This window comes from Anopheles arabiensis, chromosome 3, assembly GCF_016920715.1.
Source record: "Anopheles arabiensis isolate DONGOLA chromosome 3, AaraD3, whole genome shotgun sequence".
Lineage (NCBI taxonomy): Eukaryota > Metazoa > Arthropoda > Insecta > Diptera > Culicidae > Anopheles > Anopheles arabiensis.
This window is the reverse complement of record NC_053518.1, coordinates 3,966,575-3,991,316: the sequence shown is the minus strand read 5'-3', so window position 1 is coordinate 3,991,316 and position 24,742 is coordinate 3,966,575. Positions and strand designations below refer to the sequence as shown.

At 45.1% G+C, this 24,742-nt stretch overlaps 2 protein-coding genes across 7 annotated transcripts in view; both read right to left on the bottom strand.

Annotated features, from left to right (window-relative positions):
- Positions 1 to 22: 22 nt before the first annotated feature.
- On the bottom strand, positions 23 to 5,073 carry LOC120903273 (mitochondrial Rho GTPase). 2 transcript variants are annotated; one of them, XM_040312583.1, is made up of 6 exons: positions 3,673 to 5,073; positions 3,390 to 3,595; positions 3,141 to 3,293; positions 1,872 to 3,067; positions 1,384 to 1,446; positions 23 to 1,082 (listed from the first exon to the last, which is right to left on the bottom strand). In XM_040312583.1, the coding sequence occupies exons 1-6, from the start codon at positions 3,869 to 3,871 to the stop codon at positions 944 to 946; spliced, it is 1,956 nt and encodes a 651-aa protein (XP_040168517.1). In that variant the 5' UTR covers positions 3,872 to 5,073; the 3' UTR covers positions 23 to 943. The 2 variants fall into 2 exon arrangements, with proteins under 2 accessions (XP_040168517.1, XP_040168518.1); XM_040312584.1 differs by lacking the exon at positions 1,384 to 1,446 and having other exon boundaries at positions 3,673 to 3,871.
- Positions 5,074 to 7,807: 2,734 nt separating this feature from the next.
- LOC120903270 (nuclear receptor-binding protein homolog) overlaps positions 7,808 to 24,742 on the bottom strand; it is a 53,437-nt gene continuing 36,502 nt past the window's right edge. For 4 of the 5 annotated variants that reach the window (XM_040312574.1, XM_040312575.1, XM_040312572.1 and 1 more), the window contains exons 4-12: positions 14,551 to 14,775; positions 14,320 to 14,450; positions 13,934 to 14,112; positions 13,531 to 13,821; positions 12,929 to 13,070; positions 12,625 to 12,811; positions 12,442 to 12,561; positions 12,026 to 12,272; positions 7,808 to 9,678 (exon numbers count right to left, since the gene is read on the bottom strand). In XM_040312574.1, coding sequence (XP_040168508.1) covers positions 9,257 to 9,678; positions 12,026 to 12,272; positions 12,442 to 12,561; positions 12,625 to 12,811; positions 12,929 to 13,070; positions 13,531 to 13,821; positions 13,934 to 14,112; positions 14,320 to 14,450; positions 14,551 to 14,775 — 1,944 coding nt within the window. In that variant the 3' untranslated portion in view covers positions 7,808 to 9,256. Of the gene's footprint in view, positions 9,679 to 10,199; positions 11,890 to 12,025; positions 12,273 to 12,441; positions 12,562 to 12,624; positions 12,812 to 12,928; positions 13,071 to 13,530; positions 13,822 to 13,933; positions 14,113 to 14,319; positions 14,451 to 14,550; positions 14,776 to 24,742 lie in introns of those variants that run through there. The other variant, XM_040312577.1, reaches the window with a different exon arrangement.

Below are 24,742 nucleotides of genomic sequence, written 5' to 3'. Positions count from 1 at the left end.
GTTCTTGTTTTCCGTGTTGAAATTTCGTTATGAATAATAAGTTTATTGTTGTTGTTGTATTTTTTTTTGGTTTGCTTTTGTTTCGAATCCGTTTTTTGCACTAATTAGTAGAATGATTTCAAACAATAATTCTCAATGACATTACACTACGACTACCACAACTACAGTACCACCGGTAATTGAATCCTCTATCTTGAACCTGCTCCTATACAATGTTGCTCTTGCAAATTATCTGTTTTCTAGAAGAAAGCTTCAGCACGCGCAGCATTTTGTAGCAATCAGTTCTATCGGTGCCACTATTAAACACAAGTAAACAGACTTTTGTATTGACTTGACGAGAACATTGTAGTGTTTTTAACCGTCCCAGACTGATAATGCCGACCTTAGTAAGAATAAGGAAACTAAACATACGAACATCCTCTTGGTGTCTAGCATAGCTAAAGCCATATTTTGTTGCTGCCCAATAAAGAAGCGACCACGGCCGTAAAATTACAAATCAAATGAAAAAACAATGTGTATACAAATGAATGGTTAAAATTTGGAAGATTTTGCTCAGTTACCAACCAGTCGGTACCGCTGGGAGCAGTTGGTGCCAACTCCTCTGCAAACCTACTTACAGCAGCTTGGCCTCTACTAGCGTTCGTACGTTCAAACTGCAAAGAGAAACTGTATAAAAAAGCCTTCAACTATACGCCAATAGTGAGTAACGGTTTCAAGGCGCTCTATTTTGGCGGAGCAACATATCGGCGGCGTTCCTCTTAATGGGGTAACACTGGGTTTTTTCCTACATGCGTGTGTAGCTTTTGTATGAGTGCCCTTCCCCATTACGCTGTTCTTATACTGTATGGTGACGGGGGAGGGGGGGGACAGCCACATACACTACAATTGCATTCTATGTACACAAGCAGCTTTACTCAGCCATTTCTCTACTCGCTCTCGCTCCTCATCGCGTTACCGACGAACCGGGGCCGTGAAACGCTTTCACCACGAAGAACCCCACAATGGTGGCCGCCGCAATGCCCAATCCTGCCTTCCACCAGAGCAACGGATCGCTCGACATAAGCCCGAACTGCTTAAGATGGCTGAAAAGAGCGATAAAGGGAGATTGATGTCAATGAACATGATTCCTTAAACGGCCACTATCCAACACAACACACCACATGCAAAATCAGTATGAAGTCATATTCAATGCAATTGGCATTAAAGCTTTAAAGAAATTATACAAAGCTGTTAGAGTTATGTTGTTATGAGTTAGTGGGCAGAACTCTACGGAGATAATTACACGCTACAGGTTATTGATACGTGCGCTTTCTACATTGTGTGTTATACTAAAACCAAAATAAGTCAACATGAAAACATTTGTACAAAACGGCTCAAACTTACGTTGTTTCCCACAGCTGTACCAATCTATGCTTATAAAACAGAATCCACGCTGCTTGAAATCGACTGAATTACGATAAAACGTGTATAGACAAACGTTTACACCCAAAAGGAGAAAAAGAATGGAAAGATAAAGGAGGAAAGTATTAAATTTTGATACTTTTGTTTTTTTTGGTTTGTAGCGCGATGCTGTTAAAATTTGTAAACTTTTCGATTTCGCCACCAATCATTGTACTTTTTAGTTGCTCTTTGTATGGGTGCATTAGTTTGAAGGTCGAAAAACCTGTTGCTACTATTTGTACATACAAAAGAAGGTAGTAATTGTATACTTTTGGCACTGTAATGAAGATTCACCTGTTAGTGGCTTCTACGAGATAGTTTCACTGCATTTACGATTCAAATCAAAAGATCAATGGAAAGAAGATACGGACCGCAAAACACACAACACTGTCGTGTTCTTGCTTCCCCATCGGAATTGCATAGATACTCACGGAAAGGCCGCCATCGTTGCTAGCTTCGTGTAGACGTCTTTCTTATTGTGCTTCACGCTGAAGAACTGGGGCTGGAGCAGTTTGTACTTGTGGCAAAAGTCGGGCGGCTGCAGCAGATACTCCTGGCGCACCTCCTCCAGGTCCGCCTTGGTGCCCACGATCAGCACCGGGATTTTGCTCTCCGCAAAGTACTTGATGTATATTCGCGCAATGTACTCGAACGACTTCGGGTTGCCGACGTCGTAAACCAGGCAGGCCACGTCGCAGTTCACCTCGCTCGGCTGCAGCGGGTCGAGCACGAGCCGCGCGTCCACGTCCCGCAGCACGAGGTACTTCTCCTGCCCGTACACCTGCACCGTGTTGATCGCGTACCGGTTGCTGTGCCGTATGTCCCGGTCCGTCAGCCGCTTCATGTCCTGCGCCAGGAATGCGCGGCAGAAGGTCGTTTTGGCGGCCTCCTTCGCGCCGATCACGTGGCACATGTACACCGTGCGGCTGTTCTGCTTTTTCGCCAGATCGATGCGCCGCTCGCGCGTCACGTGTATCGCCGCCAGCTGCGACTCGTTCTCGTGCACGTTGAACCCCAAGTAGGCGAGGTACTCGAGCGTTTTGTTAACGTCCACCAGCGTCATGAGGCTCCAGCGGCACAGCCAGCCGTGCAGCGTGGGCCAACCGTTCTCGTTCGTCGGTATCGTGCGTTTAATATCGGTGGAGAACGGGGGGCTGGGGCAGGCGCTGAACAGCTTCTGGAACTCGGTCGGCGAAAGGGCCCCGTCGCCGTCGCGATCGCTCCGCTCGAACAGCGACACGAGAAACTGCTGGCCACGGTGCGACAGCTCCGTGCTGCTGCCGGGCGGAATCTTCACCGGCGGATGCAAGTATTCGTCACTCATCGCGAGACTCTCGTTGTAGCCGAAGCGGCGCAGCACGGCCCAGGTCGTTTCGTTGCGGCCGCGCTGGATGAAGAGACAGTGCAGGAAGAGGAAGCCGCTCAGCGTCACCGAGTCGTCGCGGATGCCGTCGGGCGTGTTTTTCATCAGCACGGCTTTCACCTCGTCCAGCACCTGGGGCTGGAGCGGTGCGTTGAAGCAGCGGCGCTGGAAGTGATTCAGCTCGTAGTCATTCAGCAGCCCGTCGCCATCGATGTCGCACACTTTGAAGATGCGGACAAGTGCTTTCTTGCATGCTTCGGTTAGCTGGAAGCAGGAGAAACATGATTTACAATCATCCTGCTGTTGGGTGACGAAACTTATGGGTGGTGTTACTTACATCCTGCTCCTCCATTATGTACAACGGTGCCGTTGGGTGCAACACTGCCTTCTGAGCGTAGTAAAACATCTCGGAAATGTTGTGCAGAGTTTTGGCCGAACATTCAACGCAGCTTTCCACCTCCGGGTAGTCCTCCATGATCGAAAGAACGTGCTGGAATTGGGTTGAAGAAGTGTGAAAATTACGAATGTCTGTGTCTTAAAATGTCGTTTTTCGCCTTTTCACCCCAAAAAGACAGCAAAAACTTACATCGATAGTGGAATAATCAACGAGGTCGATCTTGTTGCCCACCAGCACAACCGGCTTCCGCTCCATTTCGGAACATTTCTGCACCATCGGAAGCCATCGCTCGGTGATACCGTCGAGCGTTTCCTCGCAGTCGACCGAGTAAACGATGCAGACGACGTGTGCCTTTCTAATTTCTTCTGCAAGCGCTTCGTCCGATTGTTCGGCCGCTAAAAAAAACGTGGAGAATGAAACGGTGTTAACACGCTCCAGGCCACTTCACACACACAATAGGCCCAAAACTTACCGGAATAATCGACAATGTTTGTGGGAACCTGTTCCGGCGTCACATCCGCCGGTATGGTAATCTCTTCCGCCTTCAGCGGTACATCTTCCGGGAACTCCTCGCTGACGAGCGACAGGATCAGGGACGTCTTGCCGACCCCTTGGTCACCCACGAGCAGAATTCGTACGTGCCGCTTGTGCGACACCGACCAGGCAACCATCGTGTTGTGTCACTGTGTCTGTGTGTGTGTGAGCGAGGATGAGTTCAACAAATTGACCCACGATTTGGCAACATTCGCCTTTCCGAACCGGAAATGAAGACGGGCGCGTTTGGCTAATTTCGTCACCCAGCCCAACCCACCCCACCGATGTGTAATCGCACGCACCCGCGCTACTGCACACACAACCTATACCGCTCGCGCACACTAACACTGCACCGTCCAATCACAAACGCACAATCTTGCACAATCGATGCCGAGAGGCAGTGTGCGAATAAAATTCACAGTTTGGGGTGGTGACGGTTTTTGCAGAAAGGTTTCCGCCTGCTGCTTCTGCTGCTTACAGACTCGCGTTTACCTCTAGCAGCGCGCGACAAACAAGCATGCGTTGCTTCGCTTGCCCTTACCGCCCACCGCTCCGGTACAGTTATAAATTTCCCACAACCGACCCTAGGGGGGATGATGATGACGATGATGCTGATCTCCGAATGCAACGCTTGCTTCGGTTGGTCCCACACGAAAGAACCGTTGTTTCAGGTCCACCGCCCTTCTTTACCACTGCATGCACACCAACCGCCCGAATGTCGTGCAAAATTTCACACGCTATAGAACACTTGCCGTGATGGTTTTCTGCACACACACACACGCACACCCGTACAAGCAGACGAAAAAAAAAGGTGCCCGATCAGTGCGCCGCACTACCAACTACAACACATCATCGACCCGGTCTGTAACGCTGCCGGGACGTAACCCTGGGAGAGAAAGAGTTAGCCTTGCTCTTCCTCCTGGGCGAAAGGTCGGGACGTGCGCGGGTTACCGACCGGAGCAGCTATGCTGGGAACTCCCCCGCCAAGTATTTTCCACGCTATGCTTTGGTTGTTATGTTCTTGCTTCTTGCGCTCTGCCTGTTGTTGTTGTTGTTGTTGTTGTTGTTGTTGCTGATGTTGTTCTTCATTACGAAATCACTGTCCTCTGTTTTGCCCTCGTGGGCATATATTTTCACCGTGCCACCGCTTCCCGGACGCTCTGCGCTGGACGCTTTTGCGGACAGTTCGCTTCACCACAGTTTCCCGTGCCGGTTTATTGGGACCGACGGCGAGTAGGAACGGTTTTGCACCATAAATTATGCATTTAACTGATAAGTTGCACCACTGTCGTCTTATTTCTGTTTCACTTTACGGTGCACATTCTCCACACCTTTCATTGTTTATGTGCTGTCAAAATGGATTTTTTCGTGGTGTGCGTGTGGTTTACACTGTACGCGCGAAAAGTTGGCGGCTGTGTCGGGACGGGTTGGATTTGAGCCGGCAATGGCGCTGTCCGTTGCAGTTTAGGGAGGTTTGCGATAGAAATTTTGTGTTGTTTTTCTGGCAATTGTTTACTAAATTTCATCTCGTTTTAGTGAGAAGACAATGGCGAAGTTGCTGCAATCGAATGTTTACCGTGCAATCAGTCAGGGGTGTCTGGTTCCTGAGGATCGGGCCATGTTGTTGAAAAGGAGATGAGAAACCAAAATCCCGTTGAAATCCATCGAAATACTCTTTTGGCCCACTGGAAGTACATTAAGCTCAGAAGAACTGACCCAATCTCAAGATTTAATCGAAATATGCAAAGAAGGTGACGGGACTTGGAACAGTTGTTAGGCACGATTGGCTCTTTGAGGCGGAAAATTTCCTAGAATTAAGACTGCGCTGTATCTAAGGGCAAGATGGATCACAGTTCTTTCTCACGACGAGGATGCTAATCTTTGAGCTGTTTCGGATATTGTCCTTGAAATAGTCTAAACCCTTTTAAATGGATGTAGGATCCTTCGAACTCCGTTTCTCATTACACTTCCACATGTAAATTATCATACTTACGAATTTGCACCTTTCCATCATGAGGCTCTTCCTGTCCTACAAATTGCATGCTCCAGAGCTCCAACTACCTTCTCAACATTCAGCCGACCCCCCTGCATAGCGTTATTCCCGTTCATGGGCACTTTTATTAGATTTTCCTTGATTTTGCTCCAATCTCCTTTCCGCATCTCTGCTGCAGTCGCTCTATTCTTTGTCTCTCCAGTTCACAATTTATTACCAACCTACGTTCGTACCTACGTTGTGCCACCATCATCACCCATGCTTATCATCTTATACGGGTTCCATTTATCGATGTTACGACATTTCGTTCATGCTGAGAGGAAGCGTTCGAGAGTTCGTCATGTTCAATATCCCATATTGTATTCCTACTGTATTACTTGAATCCATTCACACAGTCTCCTTGTTTATTCCCTTTTGCTCAAAACCACACTTTCGAGCGTTTGCCTTGCTGCACACGTGGTGACGACGGTTACGGCCAACTTTACTTAACCCTTTTGTTTCGCTCAAAACCTGTACCAAATGCGCACCACACTCTATAGCACTTCAAAAGCAAGCTGACGTATCTGTTTTTGTTAATATAATTTAAATGACTATAGCTTTGAATAGATTTGATTTCTTATACAGTTGCGTGTATGCATGACATTTTTTCCGAGAGTTTAGAGATACACAGGATGCTGCTGCTGCTGCCTCCACCAAGTGCCGCGTGCCCTTAGGGTGTGTGTGAAAGAGAGTATGCTTCTAAAAGGTTAGAGCACGTGTTTACCATCGTTTAGTCTCGTCCCTACCGTTTTGTTTATTTCGTTAAGTTTATATCCTTTATATCACGCAGTGGTAGGAGTGAATGTTTGCATTTGGTTTAGTAAAATATAGCTACACCTCAGTGTAGCTCCATGTGTGTTGCGTGTGTGGGCACACACATACATACATTCATACGCACACGCCGTGCAATTTAGGTCTAGGATTCAGGACACAGCAGTTTCAGGCATTACATGGGGCTGGCTGACACGCGCTTAGGATGTTTGCGGGATAAAAACTACATCCTTGCTTTTTTTTTTTGTTACATCGAACGGCCAATGGCGCTAAGAACGTGACGTTAAGTTTATGATCCTAAAGGTACTGTTACTATCCGCGACCGCGATTAGATCACTCTCGTTCGCACCACCAAATCAGTGGCGCACATCTTACACTCAATTACCCACTCATCCTTCCGTTTTAATATATAATTATTTGTTTGGAGATTTTAAATCCCTCGCAACTATCGTGTAATACCTTAGCAGCTAATTGTAATGTAACCACCAACCACTTACCACCACTGTCTTTAACTCCAATGAAAGCGATACGTTTTTGCCTGTCACATATTTCTAGAAGCAGTTTTTTTAACCCATTCGTGTTGTGTTTCTTGCCTTTTTTGTTTGCTTAAATGATCGCTGATGTACTGCGGTACACTACAACGCAAGCATAATGATAGAAAACACGAACATACTCAAACAATGGAAGCATCATCAAGAGATCCAGAGCAACATGGCTCCAGGATCATCGTGGGTGTAGTAATACAGGGTAAGTTTTTTTTTGTATTTTAATTTGAAATCTCATGCACATTAAATCAAACAGCCTGTAAATTACGGTACGATTTCGGATAATGTATAGCTAGTTGAGCTGGCTCAATACTCCATCCAGTGACATTGCACTCCCACCTAAAGCAAAACATACGCCACACACTGCGCAAAACCAAAACAACCTTTCAGAGCTGGGATGCTTCTAATCTTTCTTCACCATCTCCACTCACCCATACATCCCCTCCCCCTCCCCTCTCCCCCTCTTTATCAACCTGCCTTTTCATACTTGCAACGTACAAAGTCTTAGCTTTGCTGATGTTTCACAAATATCATATCCCGCGTTGTTTTAGTATCGAAAAAGTACAAAAACGCATACACCTCACCTCTCATAATGCTATTTTAAGTTCCGGTTTGCGGTGCGTGCACGCTCCGACTCTTCCATTTTCTTTCCATTCGCTTACACACTCGGGTTTAAGGGGTCCCCCATCCTTTCTTTTACGCGTTTACATGAAGTTAACACACTGTTTGTTTGGTACAAATAGATTTATCACATCGTCCAGCGTTTCCAGTTCAGTCCGTTTTGGAGAGGAGAAGAGTTCGATCATCGGTCCGTTCTCTCATCACTAAGCATGGAACCGTTTCTTACTTTACTACCTCATTCTCGGTACACATTAACACTACCTTAGCACACGATGTAAGCCCATTACTTTTTGCTTTTTTTATGCTGTCTGTACAATAATTACACTACAGCCCCTCCCCACCCATGCCTCCTCCCTCCTCCCTGGGACGGTGAATGGATGTTGGCTGGATGGCTGGCTGACTGGCTGAATGCAAAGTATGCACCCTTTGCAATAGCAAGAAGTATCGCTTACATGGATAATCTAGAGGTCTAAATTAACAGCTGCTTACTAGCGGTAGGGTTATACTATTTTTACTTGTGGTCGTGTGTGGAATTTGGTATGAATCGTTGATGGGAGATATGGAAACATTCCAAACGATTACATTTCTTTCCGTCTATTGTGCACTCCCAACCCTCGGTATGTTTACCGGTACTGAAGCTTCTGGTCAATGGAATTTTTAGTTGAGTTTGAGTTTGAGAAAGTTTGAGAGGATCATACATTCGGAGGTTTATGGTACTTTCCATCCAGTTTTACTGTCTTTTCTTCATCAAGTGTTTCCCTTTTTTGGTAGTGAAATAAAGCAACGGAACTTCTCAGGACAATGTACGATTGAGATCATTCAAGCTCTCTGGGGTAGTTCTGTGCTGCATTACCAACACTTCCCTCTTGATACACGGATGATGCGAGTTCGACAGTGTATGTTTCCTCTACATTACATGATTCGCTTCTGGATGGATGCCAGTGCCGGGTACCTGGTTATTTTTATTATTGTGATCTTGTGTACTCAAACAGCATCGCATTCCAGATTCGTACACATCCAGGTAACACACAATAGCATCTTTTTGGGTCGTTATTGTAACTGTGGTGACAATTTTTGCTCGGTACATATTATTCACTTAGTATTTCATTTTCATGATTTTCATGTATGGTTTTCTTGCTTAGAGTAGACTTTTAGTTTTTTTTTGTGTGTGTTTTTAAACCCTTTCCCGTACGGGGTTTAGGTTGTCTCACTTTAAATTTGGAGTTCCTAACATGCAGTTGTAAAAATGAAATAAAAAAAAGGGATAGAACTTCTCTACACTTCATATCTGTCTGTATCCGGTAACAGTCGATGGTATTCTCGGAAGGGTTCATGGAAAGTAGCAAAATTCATTTGTATTTCACCCGCAAGGTATTCTGTTTTAGCCCCCTCTCTTAGCCTCTAATCTATTGAATAGTGAAAAGCAAGCTCCGAAGTTCAGATATTGTTTACAGAAAGTTCTTACGCATAGAATTTCTATCGCACAGGGCACTACCGTGTAGGAGCATCCTTTTCCTAGATAAGATTTCTTAACAATTATTCATCCGTAGCCTCTATGGTTTGATCGGTTTACTACTCGCTACTGGTTCGACATTATTCACGTAGCCGGCACCGGTGGATGACGTTCGATTGGTGTTATTTCGATCCGTTGTTTCAGCCGCACCGAGCCGCGCACGATGCAGTACGTTCGGTGGTGTGCAGGTTTTCGCTGGAACGATCTTATCATGCTGCTGAAAGTCGTTCGATACAAGAGTTGCTTGAGCTTCTTCTCTGCTAAACCGACGAAGCTCCACCATCCGTTCGAGGGCTTCCAGCTCTTCGTCGTTTTCACGCGCCTCCTCCGCGTCGTCGAGATGGCCCGCGAAGTTACCACCGTCTATCATGCTGTTCACGCTGACTCCGGATGTTTCCACTATGGCAGGCATCGTCGATGGCATGGATTCAGTGTCCGCTACCTTCCAACCACGCTCCAAACCTATCCAGAAGTGGCACCGAATGGCACGGATGGGTAAGAGAAAACATAGAGAATGTAAAAAGAAAGAAATGTATTAGTGTTTGTAGTACTACAATTTGATAACGAATCATGGAGGATTAAACACAATAGACGCAATGCAAAAAATGCAAATTGTCTTTATCACTGAAATAAAAACTATAAAAACCCGAAATAAGAAAACAGAAGATCAACAACACAAAGAGGGACGGCAAATATAAACGAATAAAATAAAGCTACAGACAACACAAAGTAAAACAAAACAAAAAAAAACAGGGATAGGTAGAACAAAACAGGAAGAAACACACATTTAACAGGATTCGAAACAAAAGGAAATGGGTAACTGTACTAAGTAATGAAAACACGAGCGAACAAAACAAAAAAAAAAATCCACCAATCAACAAAAACACAAACAAAACGAAGACGAAGGAAAACAGTACTGTCTACACGAAACGGGGAACAACAACGGCGGACAAGAACGGGATAATAAAATGATTGCAAAAGAATACATATAAATATATTCATATTCTTGTATTTCCATAATATCGTTCCGGATTATTGGTTTTCACGTTTAGTTGGCAAAGTGTTTCTTTTTTTTTGCCTGTATTTGGGCCTTCCTGCGAACAGCTAAATAGACGTGGTTTATCTTAATTATGCCTTGCTTTGTCATGGACCTGCTTCGACAACTTCTACAAACAACTCTCGCTTGCGCGTAAACATTAGCACACGTATGCGTTTCCGCTTTTTTTCATCGATAAATTGTGTATTTTGTTTTATTTTCGAATTATAATGTTTAACACACTTATTTACGGATTTGATTTATGCTTGCATATTTGCTCCCTCTTTACTCTACTTTAGTAATAAGTCTGCGCGTTACATCGAGAATCGATTCGCTTACATTTAAACTCATTTCGCCACCGCCGCCCTCCTCTCACTTCGCGCACAATCGATCAAAACTGCTGTTTACAGATATTACCGCCCTCTGCCTGCCTTTTGCCTGGGCGGACACGCGGGGTGATGCTCTGTGCATACATTATTAGCTATTGTTTCGAATGTTTGCTTTTGCACTGTGCGCATTTGCAATGTGTATGTGTGGTTTGCGCAACCGGTTCGCAATCGTCAGCAGCGCGCGTTAGCTTACATATGCCCTTATGCTTTATGATTTTGTTTTGTTTAGTTAATACATTAGGCGTAACACAGAGTAACGAGATATGAGTGCCACACAGGAGGGGTGGCGGACCTATATGTCGGTCATACTTTTGATTAACTTTACCATATAGCTGTTTATTTGTTTCAAAATCTCTTGCTACGTACTCTCTTTGCTATGCCATCGATTATCTGCTTTTATGAGGCATACTTAGCGCGGCTAAAGGGGAGTGTGATAGAAACGAATGCCCGTGAACCTTTGCGATGCTGTGGCGGAAAACGGACACAACACACAAAGAGACAATCGAGTGTTCTTTCGGCGTGTCCAAGACGTAAACGTTGCTTCGGTCGATCGTATTTCGGGTCAAGTGTTTGCTGTCTACGTGTTTGTTTATGTGTGTGTGTCTGGGGGAGAACGTTTACTGTTTTCTTTCATCAGTGAAAGTGAACTAAAACGACAATCGACGGTACGGCGGCCCACTGGCCGTACCCACCCGTCAGCTGTGTGGGTGAAGCCTCAGTTCACTAGTAATAACACATAAAATCGACAACATATTAGCTTCGTAATATGTTATTTACCTACTATTAACGCAAAATCGTTCGTGTGTTCGTGTGTATGCATGTGTGTTTATATATGTAATTGTATGCGTATACGTATATGTACGTGTGAAGGAGTGTACTTGTTGCAGAGGTTGGGTTGGGTGCATGTAATTGTGAGTAGATAGGGCGTGTAAGTGTAAGATAGTAGTGTTGTGTTTTCGTTTATTTTTTAAATATATATGCTTTGCTTCATGCGTAAATGAAAACGTGGAAAATTCTATCATGAAACAAAACCATGATAAAAAGATGGAAATATGCCACACTTTATGATTAAATATGATATATATCTTTAAAAAAAAACATAAAAATGTGTTTGCATTTCCTTTTATCTTTGCTGTGGATAGAAATGTAGTTTTCATCCTGGTAAGGAATGAGAGCATATGGACATTAGCATAGAGAAGACCCGAGACAGTGAGAGAGAGAAAAAAAACATACAAACAATTCAGAACACTAGGGATGGTGTGTATGTGTGTGCGGGATGGGTTTGAGAGAGAGAGAGAGAAAGACAACAGTTAGAAAAAAAAGTACACAAAAAGTATTGAAACAATGAGGCATTAAAATTGACAAAGAAGGAAAGTCTACTAACTGGCCGAGTGTACAGGAACATGATGATGCAGGTGATTCGATTTGCCCGCGATGGATGACGACGCCCCTCCTCCTCCTACAGGCGATGCACCGGCAGGTAGCGGAGGTTTCGGCATGGAACCGATGGCGGCTACCGAACCGGACGTTGGATTCAGCGCGCCGGTGGATTCCACCGTCTCAGTATTCAGCTTCAGCTGATGATTTCGTAACGTTTCATCTATCATTGTAGCAATTTTTTCGCGATCCATCTAGTTGGTGAAGGGGAGAAAAGAAAAAAACAAACAAACGGTGCAGTAAAGAAAAAGAGAAACAGAAATGGAAAGAGAGAAAGAAATTAAAAGAACGTTAGTTTAGTGGTCTTTGCGGTATGATGACGGCAACACGTCGTCGTGCATTGCAGTAGTTCCGTATAGTTACTTCGTGAATAAATCCTAAATGTACTAGCTCATGCGAAAGCATTACGGCTGAATCGTCCTGCGAGATGGGACATGTTAACTGTCGGTTCATCTTATCATCCATCCTTAGTAATATTGTCATCTGAAAAGAAGCAGCAGTTATTAGAGCTTCTAATGACTTAACTATACCACTTTGTACACTTACAAATAATTCACAATTTACATCGCGCGGCTTAACACTACATATCATATTCACAACTCTCCTAGTTTCAATATCGAGCGGTTCCGGGGTGGCCGATTTTACCGATTCTGCTGTTTCGGGCGATAATGCTCGGGGTCGGGTAAGGGGTGGTTTTTGTGCCGAAAAGGCAGTCAGTGGATAAATGCCGTACCTGTCGGAAGAGGAGAGAGGGCGAGAGAGGAAGATTGGTTGGTAAGAAACGAAGCATTGTCATTTGTCGACGAAACGTAGTGAAAGAAGGAATCATAGAAAAAAAAATACTACTCACTTTACGTCCTCTATAAATTTATCCAGCTTTTCCGTGGCAACGATATCGCCAAGATGATACTTGTAGACATTATTGGGGCGACAAATCTCCGCATACAGGATATCCGGTTTGTAGATCCTTTGCAGAACGTCGTCATAGCTTGCTGCAGTTTTCGAGAAACGGAAAAAACAGCGTAAGTACGCGTGGACAATGCACGACAAACGGAACGGAATGGGGGAATGCATAGAAAATGTATTGCGATTTCAAAAACAGCACCGATGCCAGTAATGAAACATAACGGGAGCTATTCAATCGATTTGCTTGGCCAGCGTCGCCGCGGGTCAGTAGCAAATGGGAGCAATGCGACCAACCCCTTTGCAATCGCACGTTCCGCTTCTCTGGTTGGTGACGGGGCATAAACGGGTCATGGGGATGGGGAGAGATGACTCAAGTTTGACTATAGATTGCACCCCTACTGCTAATGAAATATTTATTTTCAACCAAGTACGACACTAGTGCCATACTATCCTGTGCTCCAGGGGATGCAATCGAGCTAGGGGGAGTGGGACACGGGAAGTGCCGCATAACAGTGTACGGCTGGGTGTGTGCTGTGCCAAACTTACATGAGGTATTCACTAGACAGTGGGCGGCGAGTAGCTTCAGCGTGTGCACTTCAAACAGCAGCGAATGAAATAGTAATTCTCTAGCGCTAGGCCTTTTGGCAGGGTCATGACTGAGGCACTTATAGATGAAGTCTTTCTGCTGCGTATCCTCAAGACTCTCGACAGTGCGCCTTATATGCTCATCTGTGACTAGCGTACCCGAGTCACCGTTCCCATGGATTTCCAGTGCTGCCATCTCCAGTGCACACATGCCGAACGAGTAAACATCAATGGCTGTCGTCGTTGCGGATACTGGATGACGGTTCGCCGGAGAGAAAATGAGAAGAATTTAATTTAATATTGTACCGGTCACATGTCGCGCGCGGTGCACTGATTGTTTATTCAACACTCGTCTACTACTTACATCCATATTCCGGTGCTATAAAATGCATGTTTTTTATATTATCTCTACACGTTTTTACATGATGATGAATGGCATCTGGAGCTACACTACCAATTTTAACTAGACCATTATGCTGAATAAATATTGTATCACAGGTTAAGTTGCCGTGAATTACTGGCGGCGAACAGGAATGCAAATAACTGCGCATGAAATAGAGACAGAGAGCAAAGGGAAGAGAAGAGAGTGCACAAAACACATCCAAGGTTAGTGTTGCTCGGTTGGTGCTGACTGACATCCCCCCTTGTGCCAACCGAAGCGGCCAGCGCAAAAGGATGATGCATATTAATTCGCGAAACGCGTTAATTTCCTCCGGGGCATTTGTGTGCGGCAACACTGCGCGTACTCACCTAAGTGCAGATAAAATTTGAGTACACCACCTCTTCCATGCTTGCAGTGGTAGTTTTTTGACGTTCTTCTTGGTACGCTTCAGAAACTGCTTCAGGGAACCAGAGGACATGTATTCGGTGATAAATATTACCTGCAAAAATAAAAGAAAATAAGTGTTAGCTATAGCTGTGTAAACGAGGCAAAAGGCGCAGAGTGATCGTGGATGATCCTCGGCTTAGGTTACCACTTACCCTAGGCTTATCGTTATGCGTATCCGTCCAGTAACGGTGAAATTTGACTATGTTTGGATGTTCTAACTGTGTTAGGTTTTCGAATACTAGTTGTATTTTCTCTTCTTGTAATTTGAAGTTTTTCCGCTCGGAAAACTGCACCTCGTTCCACACGACTTCGACACCTTCCTCGGTATCCATCGCCAAATGGGCACAGTCGATACCGGGAACATCGCGCTGTTCGACCTGCGGAGAAAAAAAAAGCGAAAAAGAATATTTTTGTTAACAACTTCTGTACAATGATGGCACACAGGTATGCCCCCCGAGAGGATGGAGAACATAATTGAGCTGGTTATTATTATTGGACTGATCTTTTGAGGGCTACAGACATATAATGAAGTTTGGGGCCGCATGTGTTTTTCCGTCCGATTGACCGAATGCCGAAATGGAATAAATTCAATTTGGATGCTGGAACGTGACTGAAACGAGCCAGCCGACACTGCTGGGATTGCGGAAAACCTCCCCTCCTCCCCTTCAGCAATGTGCCCTGGGCCAAAAGCCGCAGCAGTTTCGCGAACTGCTCATTGGTACGTACACACAATTTGTCGATTTTGCAGAGCCCTCTCACCGTGAAGCCTACCGCGAACCACCGGCGTGCGCCGTAGCTTGAGGGCTTGGTTTATGGAATGACTCTGAATCGTGCCTGATGAACGTTCTGGGTTTTTTTTTGGGGAAAAGTGCCACCATGCTAAAACACATCAGTGACGTTCCCATACAAGAATGAGCCAGCGATAGAGGCATCCGTTTTCCATCATAACTGCCACACGACCGCAGAGTGGTTGATTTGGAATACTGGGAGCATAAAATCAGAACAAGAGTCAAGCCAGACCTGCCTTGTGTTCCTCGTACGGTAAAATGAAATGTCTGACCCATCCTCCTTCCTCGACACACACACAGCCCTTCTTGGGGAGAGTTTATGGTCAAAATGGATCGATTTCTGACGGAACAGAGCTGGTGGACCATAACGAGAAGAGCTTTTTATATACTCCTGAGAAACGAAAGAATCAATTGCTGTATCTCTTGACAGTTGTTTCAGTCAATATTTTCTCAATTATGGTTTAATAAACGGTGGAAATATTTTACATTCCTGGAAAATAAAAACTTCTACCACGCTTCTGCCCTTGATTGTAAAGAAGAGCAGAAGAAACGTGTTAAATATTAAAGAAAGCTTCCAATCAAACACAACTGCACTCTACAGTAGATCACCTTCATCGACACCCTCGATCGATTGAGACTCGAATCAGTGAAGACATTCACACACTCACCAGACACCAGACACCGGCCGATTGGAGGATATATTTAATTCAGTATAAGGCCCCGGAACGTAATTGTTACTGATAGCTGTGTTTTGTGAGCGGCATTAATATTTATTCCGTCTCGCCTGTGTCCTTGAGAACTGCGTTCAGGTTGAAGGGAGCAAGGTTTTGGTCTAGCACAGGAGCAATACCATACCGTCCATAGTTATGTCTTTATAGTAGAAGTACGAGCAGATTGCCTTATTGATTTTCCTTAGCCCAAAGCTCAAAATTGCTTTGCCGTCCGTGAGTCGTCCGAGCCAATGGACCCCGACCGGAACGAACCGAGATGGAATCGAAATGGGCCGATTTCGGAAATGATGTGAGCAAACATGTTTGTCACAGAAAAGGCGACATTGCGGTGACGACGACTCTGACAGACAGGATAGAGAGAGCCTACGAACCGTGCCTTCCGGTCGTCGGTCAGCCATGCATCGTTGTTTATCCCACACTCACAGCACACTCCTCCCAAGTACTCCGCCCCATTGCCCTCTCTCGGACTAAGGGTTATAAGAGTGATGGAAAAGGTCAGTCGAAAAATGCTTAATTAGTCGGGGAAATGCACATCTTCTGTCGCAGCATACACAGCCAGCCACGCCAACTGGATGCTAAAGCCATAACCAACTAATAGTCGGTAATGAACCGAAGGGAACCCCGGTCGACGATGTGCGATGTGCTCCCGTAAAGCTTGACAGCATTCAAACCCACAACGCGCTATGACGATTAGATTAACGCGGGCGTGTGTGTGTAGGGCGGTCGTGTGCAGTGGACAGCGTTTGTGGTGAAACACACCAGGCCGACCAGGTTGTAGTGGCTATATTTTTAATTAGGTGTCATGTTTTAATATTCATTAACACTTTTTTTTGTTCCAATGTTTTGGCACGGTTCACCCCCGTCGAGGCTCTACGATAGTGTGTATGCTTGGTGTGACCAAACGTGGCATGGTGAGCGTAATGTGCGGAAGAACCCAGCGGTATACAGCTACAGCTGTCTCGATTCTCTGCTTGGTTTGGCTGGCAAGTGCAAGAGACCGTCGTCGAATCACAAACCTCTAGACACGACTAATGACCGTGTCATCTTCATTGTGGATGGTGTCTCTGTGGGTTTATTAGATCCTCCATGGTCTTATTACACACCCGGTTATGGAACATTATAATATTAAACTTGTATGTTGAATTGAGTTCGTTGAATTGTGGCAGAAAGATTCGTGGTTTTCTGGTGTTGATGCATGCATGAATCAGTTCAAACAAAATAATTCCCCCAGATTCGTCACCGATAAGCTATCACACCGAGGCTGTTCGCCTCTAGTTGATTATTTACACTTCTACTTTGAATGGTTGCTTATTCTGATTAGTAAGAGCATGATTTATTTATAAGAGAACGCGCGGTCACTATTTATAATCCCACCAGCATTCTATGTATCGTGACCGTTGGATTGTTTTTAGAAGCAGCTGCATTTAAACCAGTAACGTTTGTATGGGTTTGTGGCGTGTGGTTCGTGGTGGTGCTAATGATTTACTGCGCCCTTTTGCCTAAATTTACACCCAAGGACGGAGAAGAGGCATTATAATGGATCGGAAACAATAGCGCTTTCTCCTGAATGCTTTAAATAGTTCTTGTAATTATGAAATCATTTACTGTACTTCTAGAGCAATCGACCAAAACGCTACACCTTTGCGGAGAACATCTGCTTCGTCGGCGGGTCAGCTCCCCGCAGGGGGGACAGATTGTTTGGAAAACCTTGTTCCGGATTTTCCACATCGCTCTCCTTTGCATAAACTTTTCAATTCACATCTTTCCCACATCCCACCCCCAAATGCACAACTACCTGCTGCCCCTTAAAACTGCATCCAATTGCATCCTAAAAATAAACAACGAAAACAAACGTGTGACGAGGGTCATCATTCACAGACTGACCCTTTAACTTGTCTCACTTGGCTCGTGGGTTTACCGTCCTCATCCACCAACACTACTACCACCACCATTCGCCACCTTTCAAATCACACGGTTTGCACACCCACCCACCCACACACACAAAGCATGCCGATCACGGCGGAATCGGTTTTAATCGGTGGTGGCGCCTTTCGCGCGCTTTGCTTGCGCTTTACTGTAACTGACATACGGCCAAAATGGAAATAAAGAAAAAAAGGTTACACGAACAAACAAACCCTCATCCGTCGAATGAGTAGCGAGGCGCGCGAAGAATTTAAGCCGAATAATTACCCCCTGACGTCTTAAGTTGAGGGAAGGGGAAATTACGAGAGAGCGAGAGAAAGAGAAATTTTGCGTCGTTAACCATAGACGACCGAGTGGGTGGAAGTCGATTTTTGTTACCTTTTTACTCTAGAACCGCGGGTACACACCGGCGTGTAAACAAAGCTCATAACTCTTTTCCTCCCTTCAGAAGACGAGACTATAGGGACCTTCGAGAAAGAAAGATCGATTGATAAGTCGGTAGAAAGTGGCAAGCAAAAAGAAGCCAAGCGAGAGATGGGCCTTGACAGGTGTTGATTGAAACCGACGCGCGGGATCACATTAAATCGGCTGAAAATATTCATAAACTTTTCACGATTGCTTCAGGCTTGTCTTTTGATGCAAGGATACGTTAGCTGCATTTAAAACAAAGTGGCAACACCATATCCTTTGCAGACTGTCGGGGGAATTGGTCAGACCTTTAAACCTTCTACTATTCATGATCAATGTCAAGGTTAGGCATGCGAAGGGGCACATAACACATACGTGAAAGATTGAAAAACATACATCACAAGAAACGTTACGAGCGAGCGCAGCAGACACGGAGTTTTGGCAGTCGAAATGTATCGGTTCTGTATAGTAGCAATATCTTATCACTCACTTCTCGAGATGTACGATAACGCAATCAATATACATGTTCACGATGGAAGCGGCCCGATAGAGCTGTAGCTAAGTCGTTGGTCTGATACATGAAAGCTCGTGGATTCGAATCTAGTTTCCACGAATCTTTTACACTGTTAACAAAGTGTTTCAAATTAAGCCCTGTCCAATGCCCTGCCCCGTTACTCCATTAATTACGAACCTAGATAGACCGTGACCTCTAAAGTACGAGCACCACGGCGCTAAGCATAAACGGAGAGGTATGATGAGTCGTCATCTAGAGAAAAAGCAGAGGGAAAGGAAAAAAAATGGCACCCTGGTTCCCGTGATCCTCGTGACGGTTAACACACAGGGTCGGTGGTCCCCCGCCCGATAAGCGATGGCGCCAACCGTCGCTTAATTAAACACAAGGTTTAGCGCACCAGCAGGACAGAGTAGTCCGCAAGTGCGGGCTGTGGTGAGACGGTGATGCGAGAGAGCAAGGCAAAGGAGGAAATAAATGCTTTGACGCAGTAAGCCACCATTTACAAGCGTTTGAACCGAGCGTTTTGCGCCAAGTCACCACCCTCCTTCCAACGCAACCCTTACGGCCATACACACTCGCGTGCGCGCGATATCATTCCACCCCTTTCGCGTCTCGCGCGCTAGACGCAGACTAGAACAAGCGCACACGGTGGGGTTCTATGGCCAAAACGTGAGCGTGCGAGTGTGTGCGTGTGTGTACGTTCGTGCACCGTGAAAAGGGGCGGTGTGGTTCATGCGTTCTTGTATTGTTTGATAGTACAGCTGGCTTGAACCGCTCCAAAGCTGCGTCATTCGGTGCTCTCAGAGTCAATTAGCGGTTGCCGCACTATGTGCGAATGTAGTACAAGAGGCCCGACCTGAACGTCCCGACCTGAATTTACACAAAACATATAACATGCTAATAATTTACTAAAAACTATCCCCATAACATGTGCAAACATTTCTTTCAGTTGCCATTTTTGTTTCAATGTCCATCCACCGATTGTTTGACAGCGGCACACAGCTCCGACTGCCACGGTTTGGACGTGTTCTTGAAGCACCAAAAGGTAAATACATTCCGATACACTTGTAGCACTGCACACTCGTGTTTGGCGCGCATGATTGATGTACGCTTGTGGGTGGGTGGGCTGAATGATAAACAGTCGGAAGAAAGAAACCATCGTTCCGTTCTCTTGTGCTTAATCTTAACTTTTGCATTTTCTTATTTAATGAGTCAAGGTATTCGCACACAGTGGAGCAGCAGCGAGGACGACAACGACGGTGGTACACCATTTCACCGAACAACACAGATTTGCGTTGTTTATTTGAGCATTCTAGTTGTTTGGACTTATTGCGTGTACAAGACAGACACAGACGCCATATACATTTCAGAGGAGATTTGCAAAAATTAAATTATACGTAAATTGAACTATAGTTTTTGCGATCGCACGTTTCAACCATCGCAAGGCAGGTGATATTTACATAGTGTCACGGGGCGCGGTCTGTTAGAGCGAACGCGAGGGGGCCCTACAAATCACGGCCACTTGAGAACTCAGTGAATTTCCCCACGTTCTGTACACGTCTAGCAGAGACCTGTCGGTTCGGGGGACGGGCGGTTCGTTAGACGGCAATTATTTAATCACAGACACAAAAGCAAACGTAGAAAAAAAGCAACGAGTCAATCGCTAGGGCACCCTCCTCATTCCTCGAGTGGAAAAGAGGCGAATGTGGATCCAATATTTCACCCATCCCCGCGAACCTCGCGGTCACTGATCGGCTGCTTGTCAGCGTGCCGCTAAAATGGCGCCAATTTAATGTTAATTTACGATTACACAATATGGCGAGAGATTTCCAATTGAGAGTCAACAACAGCTGATTGGGAAGGTGGGCGGGGAGGGAGGAAGGAGGAGGAATGAATCAACAGCGCCATCGATTTCGTTTGCCCTTATATGAGAACGTTTAGGATCGGGTGATTTGTGATGGTGCTGCTTGCTGCTGCTGCTGTTCTGTCGATGAGCTAGGGCTAACCACCCACGAATGATCATTAGCGTACATGTTGTGGTTTTTTGTTTTTTTGTAGCTTTCATAAATAAAGATTCTCGAAACAAACCTCCAACAACACACCGCAGAGTGTTCAGGGTTCATTGTGTGGTGGGTATCATTTTTGCAACGCATTCTACACGCTTGCCCGCCCATGCCATGCTCTTTACACGCGCGTAACGTAAAGAGTTCATCATACACATTAAGCGTAACAGTATGCGCGATAAGGGTTTTGCTAAATGCTCAAATCAAAACCACGAATTGACGATAAGAGAGTTCTTTTTTTATTGTTCAAGTTCACCGCGCATCGGTAACATTGTGCAATATTTTAATGATGTGATGTGAACAAAGAACCAAAGTTTTTTGCACAAAACCACCAACCAGCCTGCCCCAATGCTTTGCAATATTAAAACCACAGTGTCCCAGGTGTCTGGTCTGGCTATGAATTCCAATTTGAAAACGAAATGTTTTTCGTAATGAATTTATGATTACGATTCCAAATTCTTCAACAAATGTTGCTCGTCTTCTTTCTTTGACAACGTTTTTTTCACCGCCTCAACTCAATTATGTGCTTTTGCATTTCTATGCGTTGCCCCCGCCGCTCCTGGAATGTCTTTGGCATACTAATTTCGGGCTTGTGTCTTAGTCACCTTTTTTTTCTAGCCATGCTATCACAAGCCACGAGCAAACGAACACGCGCTTGGATGACTCACTCTTATCGATGTAGGAAATTCTATTCATGTTGCAATGGCACCGGTATTTATGCGATTTTTTCTTCCCTTCAGTTCACTCAACCCATTCTGTTTCAATGTCAAATCATATCTACGTGCGTGAGTTTCAAACAAACGAAACAATAAAAAACTGCACTCTCAATGTGTTGATGTAAAGGTATCAAAAAGCTTTTTTTTGTACTAAAAGCGCAACGTAGAGCATTTAAATAAAAAACCCCATTCAGATTGTAATTTAACTGTACATATTCAAGGACAACACTTAAACCCTCATCAAAAAGGTCAATCTTGGGTGATACACAGTTAATAGCTTAAAACCATTTTTTGATTGCGTCTCCCTCTCACGAGCGAGTTAAAAAGCAATTAATCCTAATTGACTGTGGTCTCATTAGGGCGAGCGAAACCCGAAACTGTCCGATTGTGCAATTGGTTCGTTTGCATCCGAATTTCGTTACTTCTCAAATTGATCTAATACCGCGGGGAGTGGTGGTTCTAACTCATCACCAGCATCACATTTTGCTCGCTTCTTGTTCTCTGCTTCTCTCTTCTGATTGTGTGACAGTAGTCCATTCAAATTGAAGTTCAAATAAATTAAGTGCCATGCCCAACTTTTCCTTTACAGTTTAAAGACTATTTTCCCACCGGGTACTTCTCGCCACAGTGTTCACAGAAAGCGGGTCGTCCTGGCGATGAGAGAGCGAGTGAGAGAAAGCCTAAGAGACGTCATTTGAATTTAGGCCAACAACTAATCATGACCGCTCGAACTGTAACGAAACATCAATTACACACAAACACACAGTGACTGACACCACTCAGGGAATGTACGGATTACACCACCAGTAAACACACGCTAAGGCAGGCAATAGCAGCAGCATCAGCGTCAACCGTGGCATCAATCATTGGCGCCAAAAACCCATTCTTCCGCCCTGTTCTGTGCGCGACAAACGCAACATCATGTTTGCCGCGCTTCTCCCACACTAGAGTGTGTGTTTGTGTGTGCCTAATGTCCCATGAATATGGCGTGTTTTGCGAGATAATAAGCCGTGAAAAAAGACATGATTTAGTTTTTTTTTCTCGTGCACAGAGAGTTTTACCACTGCACCGCTCGGAAGGCCATCTATTCCCTCTACAATGAGATACAAAAACAAAGAGACTTTGGGGGAGATCTGACAGTGTTTCATAAAGTGTGTCCCATGTTACGTCTAGACAGTGTAATGTACTATTCGAAATAGCTGTTGGATAAGATCTTTTTCGACAACAAAACTACAAAACGCTTCTTTCGCTTCATCATAGTTGTAGAAGTAGTACAACTTCACGCCATAACAACCTATCATGGTCGGTTTCATACAGATACATACAAAAGTAACAATCCTAAGTCTAACAACAACACCTATTCTACTCTCCAAGTGCATAGTAGCAATGACATTCACAATAAAACCAGACGACAAACGGTCTTCGCACGCCGTTTGCGCTACTGCGTAGTATCTATCTCTCTGCGAATAGTAGCAGCATCACCAGACCCTGTCTAATATCTGACGTCTTCGTGCACAGTGTATGTGGTCTTTACCGTAAACCCTTCAATCCCCTGCTCTCCCTCAGTTTGCACGCTATCTTGCCTATCGTTGTGTTGTGCCCCCATTGTGCTGTCGCGATTTATTTCACTTTACATAAACCGTTATGAGTGCAAAGAACGCCCTTCAAAAAGGTAACGATACGACTCAAAAACACAAACACACATAACGACCCTGTCCCCTCACACACCAAGGTAGCGCTGCCTATTCCGTCCCCTGCATTAGAGGCGACCAAATAAGCTCGCAAAAGATGTGTGACGAGAAGTTTGGAGCTCGAGCTAAACCCAGCAGCAGCAGCAGCAGCAGCAGCAGCAGCAGCAGCAGCAGCAGCAGCCGGTTGTTTTATTTGGTCGCCGCAATCGCTTCCTCGACAGGCCGCAGCAACGGCAAGTGACGGGTCAAGGTTTGCAATGTTTTGCGTAGAGAGGAGGACACAACATCACACGCACTCAACCACCCGACCCGACCACCACCACCAGGCAGGCAAAACAGGTTGTACTTGAAACTGATGGTTTTGGACGATGACGTTAGGTCCCCCAAAACGTGGATTTGTTGTTTGAGGTATGCGTGCGTCGATCAGCACGCAGTCACAATGCTTCATGTACTACTCTGCGGTTAATCTACAGTGTTCTGGAATTTTAAACCCTTTCCTTCATATCATCGCTTGTTGTTTGTGGTGAAACTTATATCACGAGTAAATCACCAGCTGTACATTAGTTCGCTTCGCTAGCTTTACACCAACAAGCCACTTTAGTTAATTTAATATTTTATTGCGCCCGTTACAGTTTAAAACAGTGGCGTTATCATCTCCAACGGCCCCACCATAGCACAATCAATCAAGAGCACCGCTACAATTACTCTCGGCATGATTTTGCAACCATTTCTTCTTTCACCGCCTTTGCGGTCCCTCCTTTGCGTCCTCTTATCAGGTCGCCTTTGTCTGGTACTGCCGCCTCACGGGTGGTAGGGAAAATCGGAACCGCTGCTGTTTTGCGCGTAATTTCCAAGTTACCAGGCGCTTATCAGTAGAGCGCGTACTACACAAAAGGGTTGTGCAACAGTATTTACACCGACCTTAATAGGTTGATCTCTCTCTATCGTTCTCTATCTCTCTCTCTTTCTGGTTTCGTTGGAGCTCATTCACATACTATCACGTACGCGCGCAAACCCAGCGCGCAAAACGTAAACAAAACGGACGCGCGCGCGAGCAACGTACTGGCGCTGCTGCTACCTTTGCGTATGTGTCTGGGGGTATGGTTTAGATTTAACGCACTATAAACTGCAAGTGGAGCATGTGTGTGTGTGTTTTAGGTACGTGTTATAGGGGTGTGTATGCAGGAGATGCAGTTTTTTTTTATGTGAATATTTGTACAAATATACTGATTATCAGAGTTTCACAGTTCATATATATTTAAATTGTTAAACTACCACAAATTCTGAATTAAATTGCCGGTATGATGAGTGACATTAGAAATAAAACTTCATCATCCATTAACATATCTCGGGGCTTGAGTTATGATTTACATTCAACGGAAAAACAAACAAGCAAAGGTAACGCTATCCCCATCTGGCACGTCTGTTCAGAGGGACCAGCAAACTGAGGAAGTCATGAGGCGCTCACTACACACCCAACCTCACTACGCAACGCGCCCAAGCTGACAGA

Bases quoted from the DNA above. Each gene is read 5' to 3' on its own strand.
- LOC120903273 (XM_040312583.1), bottom strand. From the start codon at position 3,871: ATGGTTGCCTGGTCGGTGTCGCACAAGCGGCACGTACGAATTCTGCTC. The intron at 3,596-3,672 runs GTAAGTTTTGGG...CGTTTTTTTTAG, and splicing joins AAACATTGTCGATTATTCCG to CGGCCGAACAATCGGACGAA. The intron at 1,447-1,871 runs GTGAGTATCTAT...ATCGTAATTCAG, and splicing joins GCAACGATGGCGGCCTTTCC to TCGATTTCAAGCAGCGTGGA.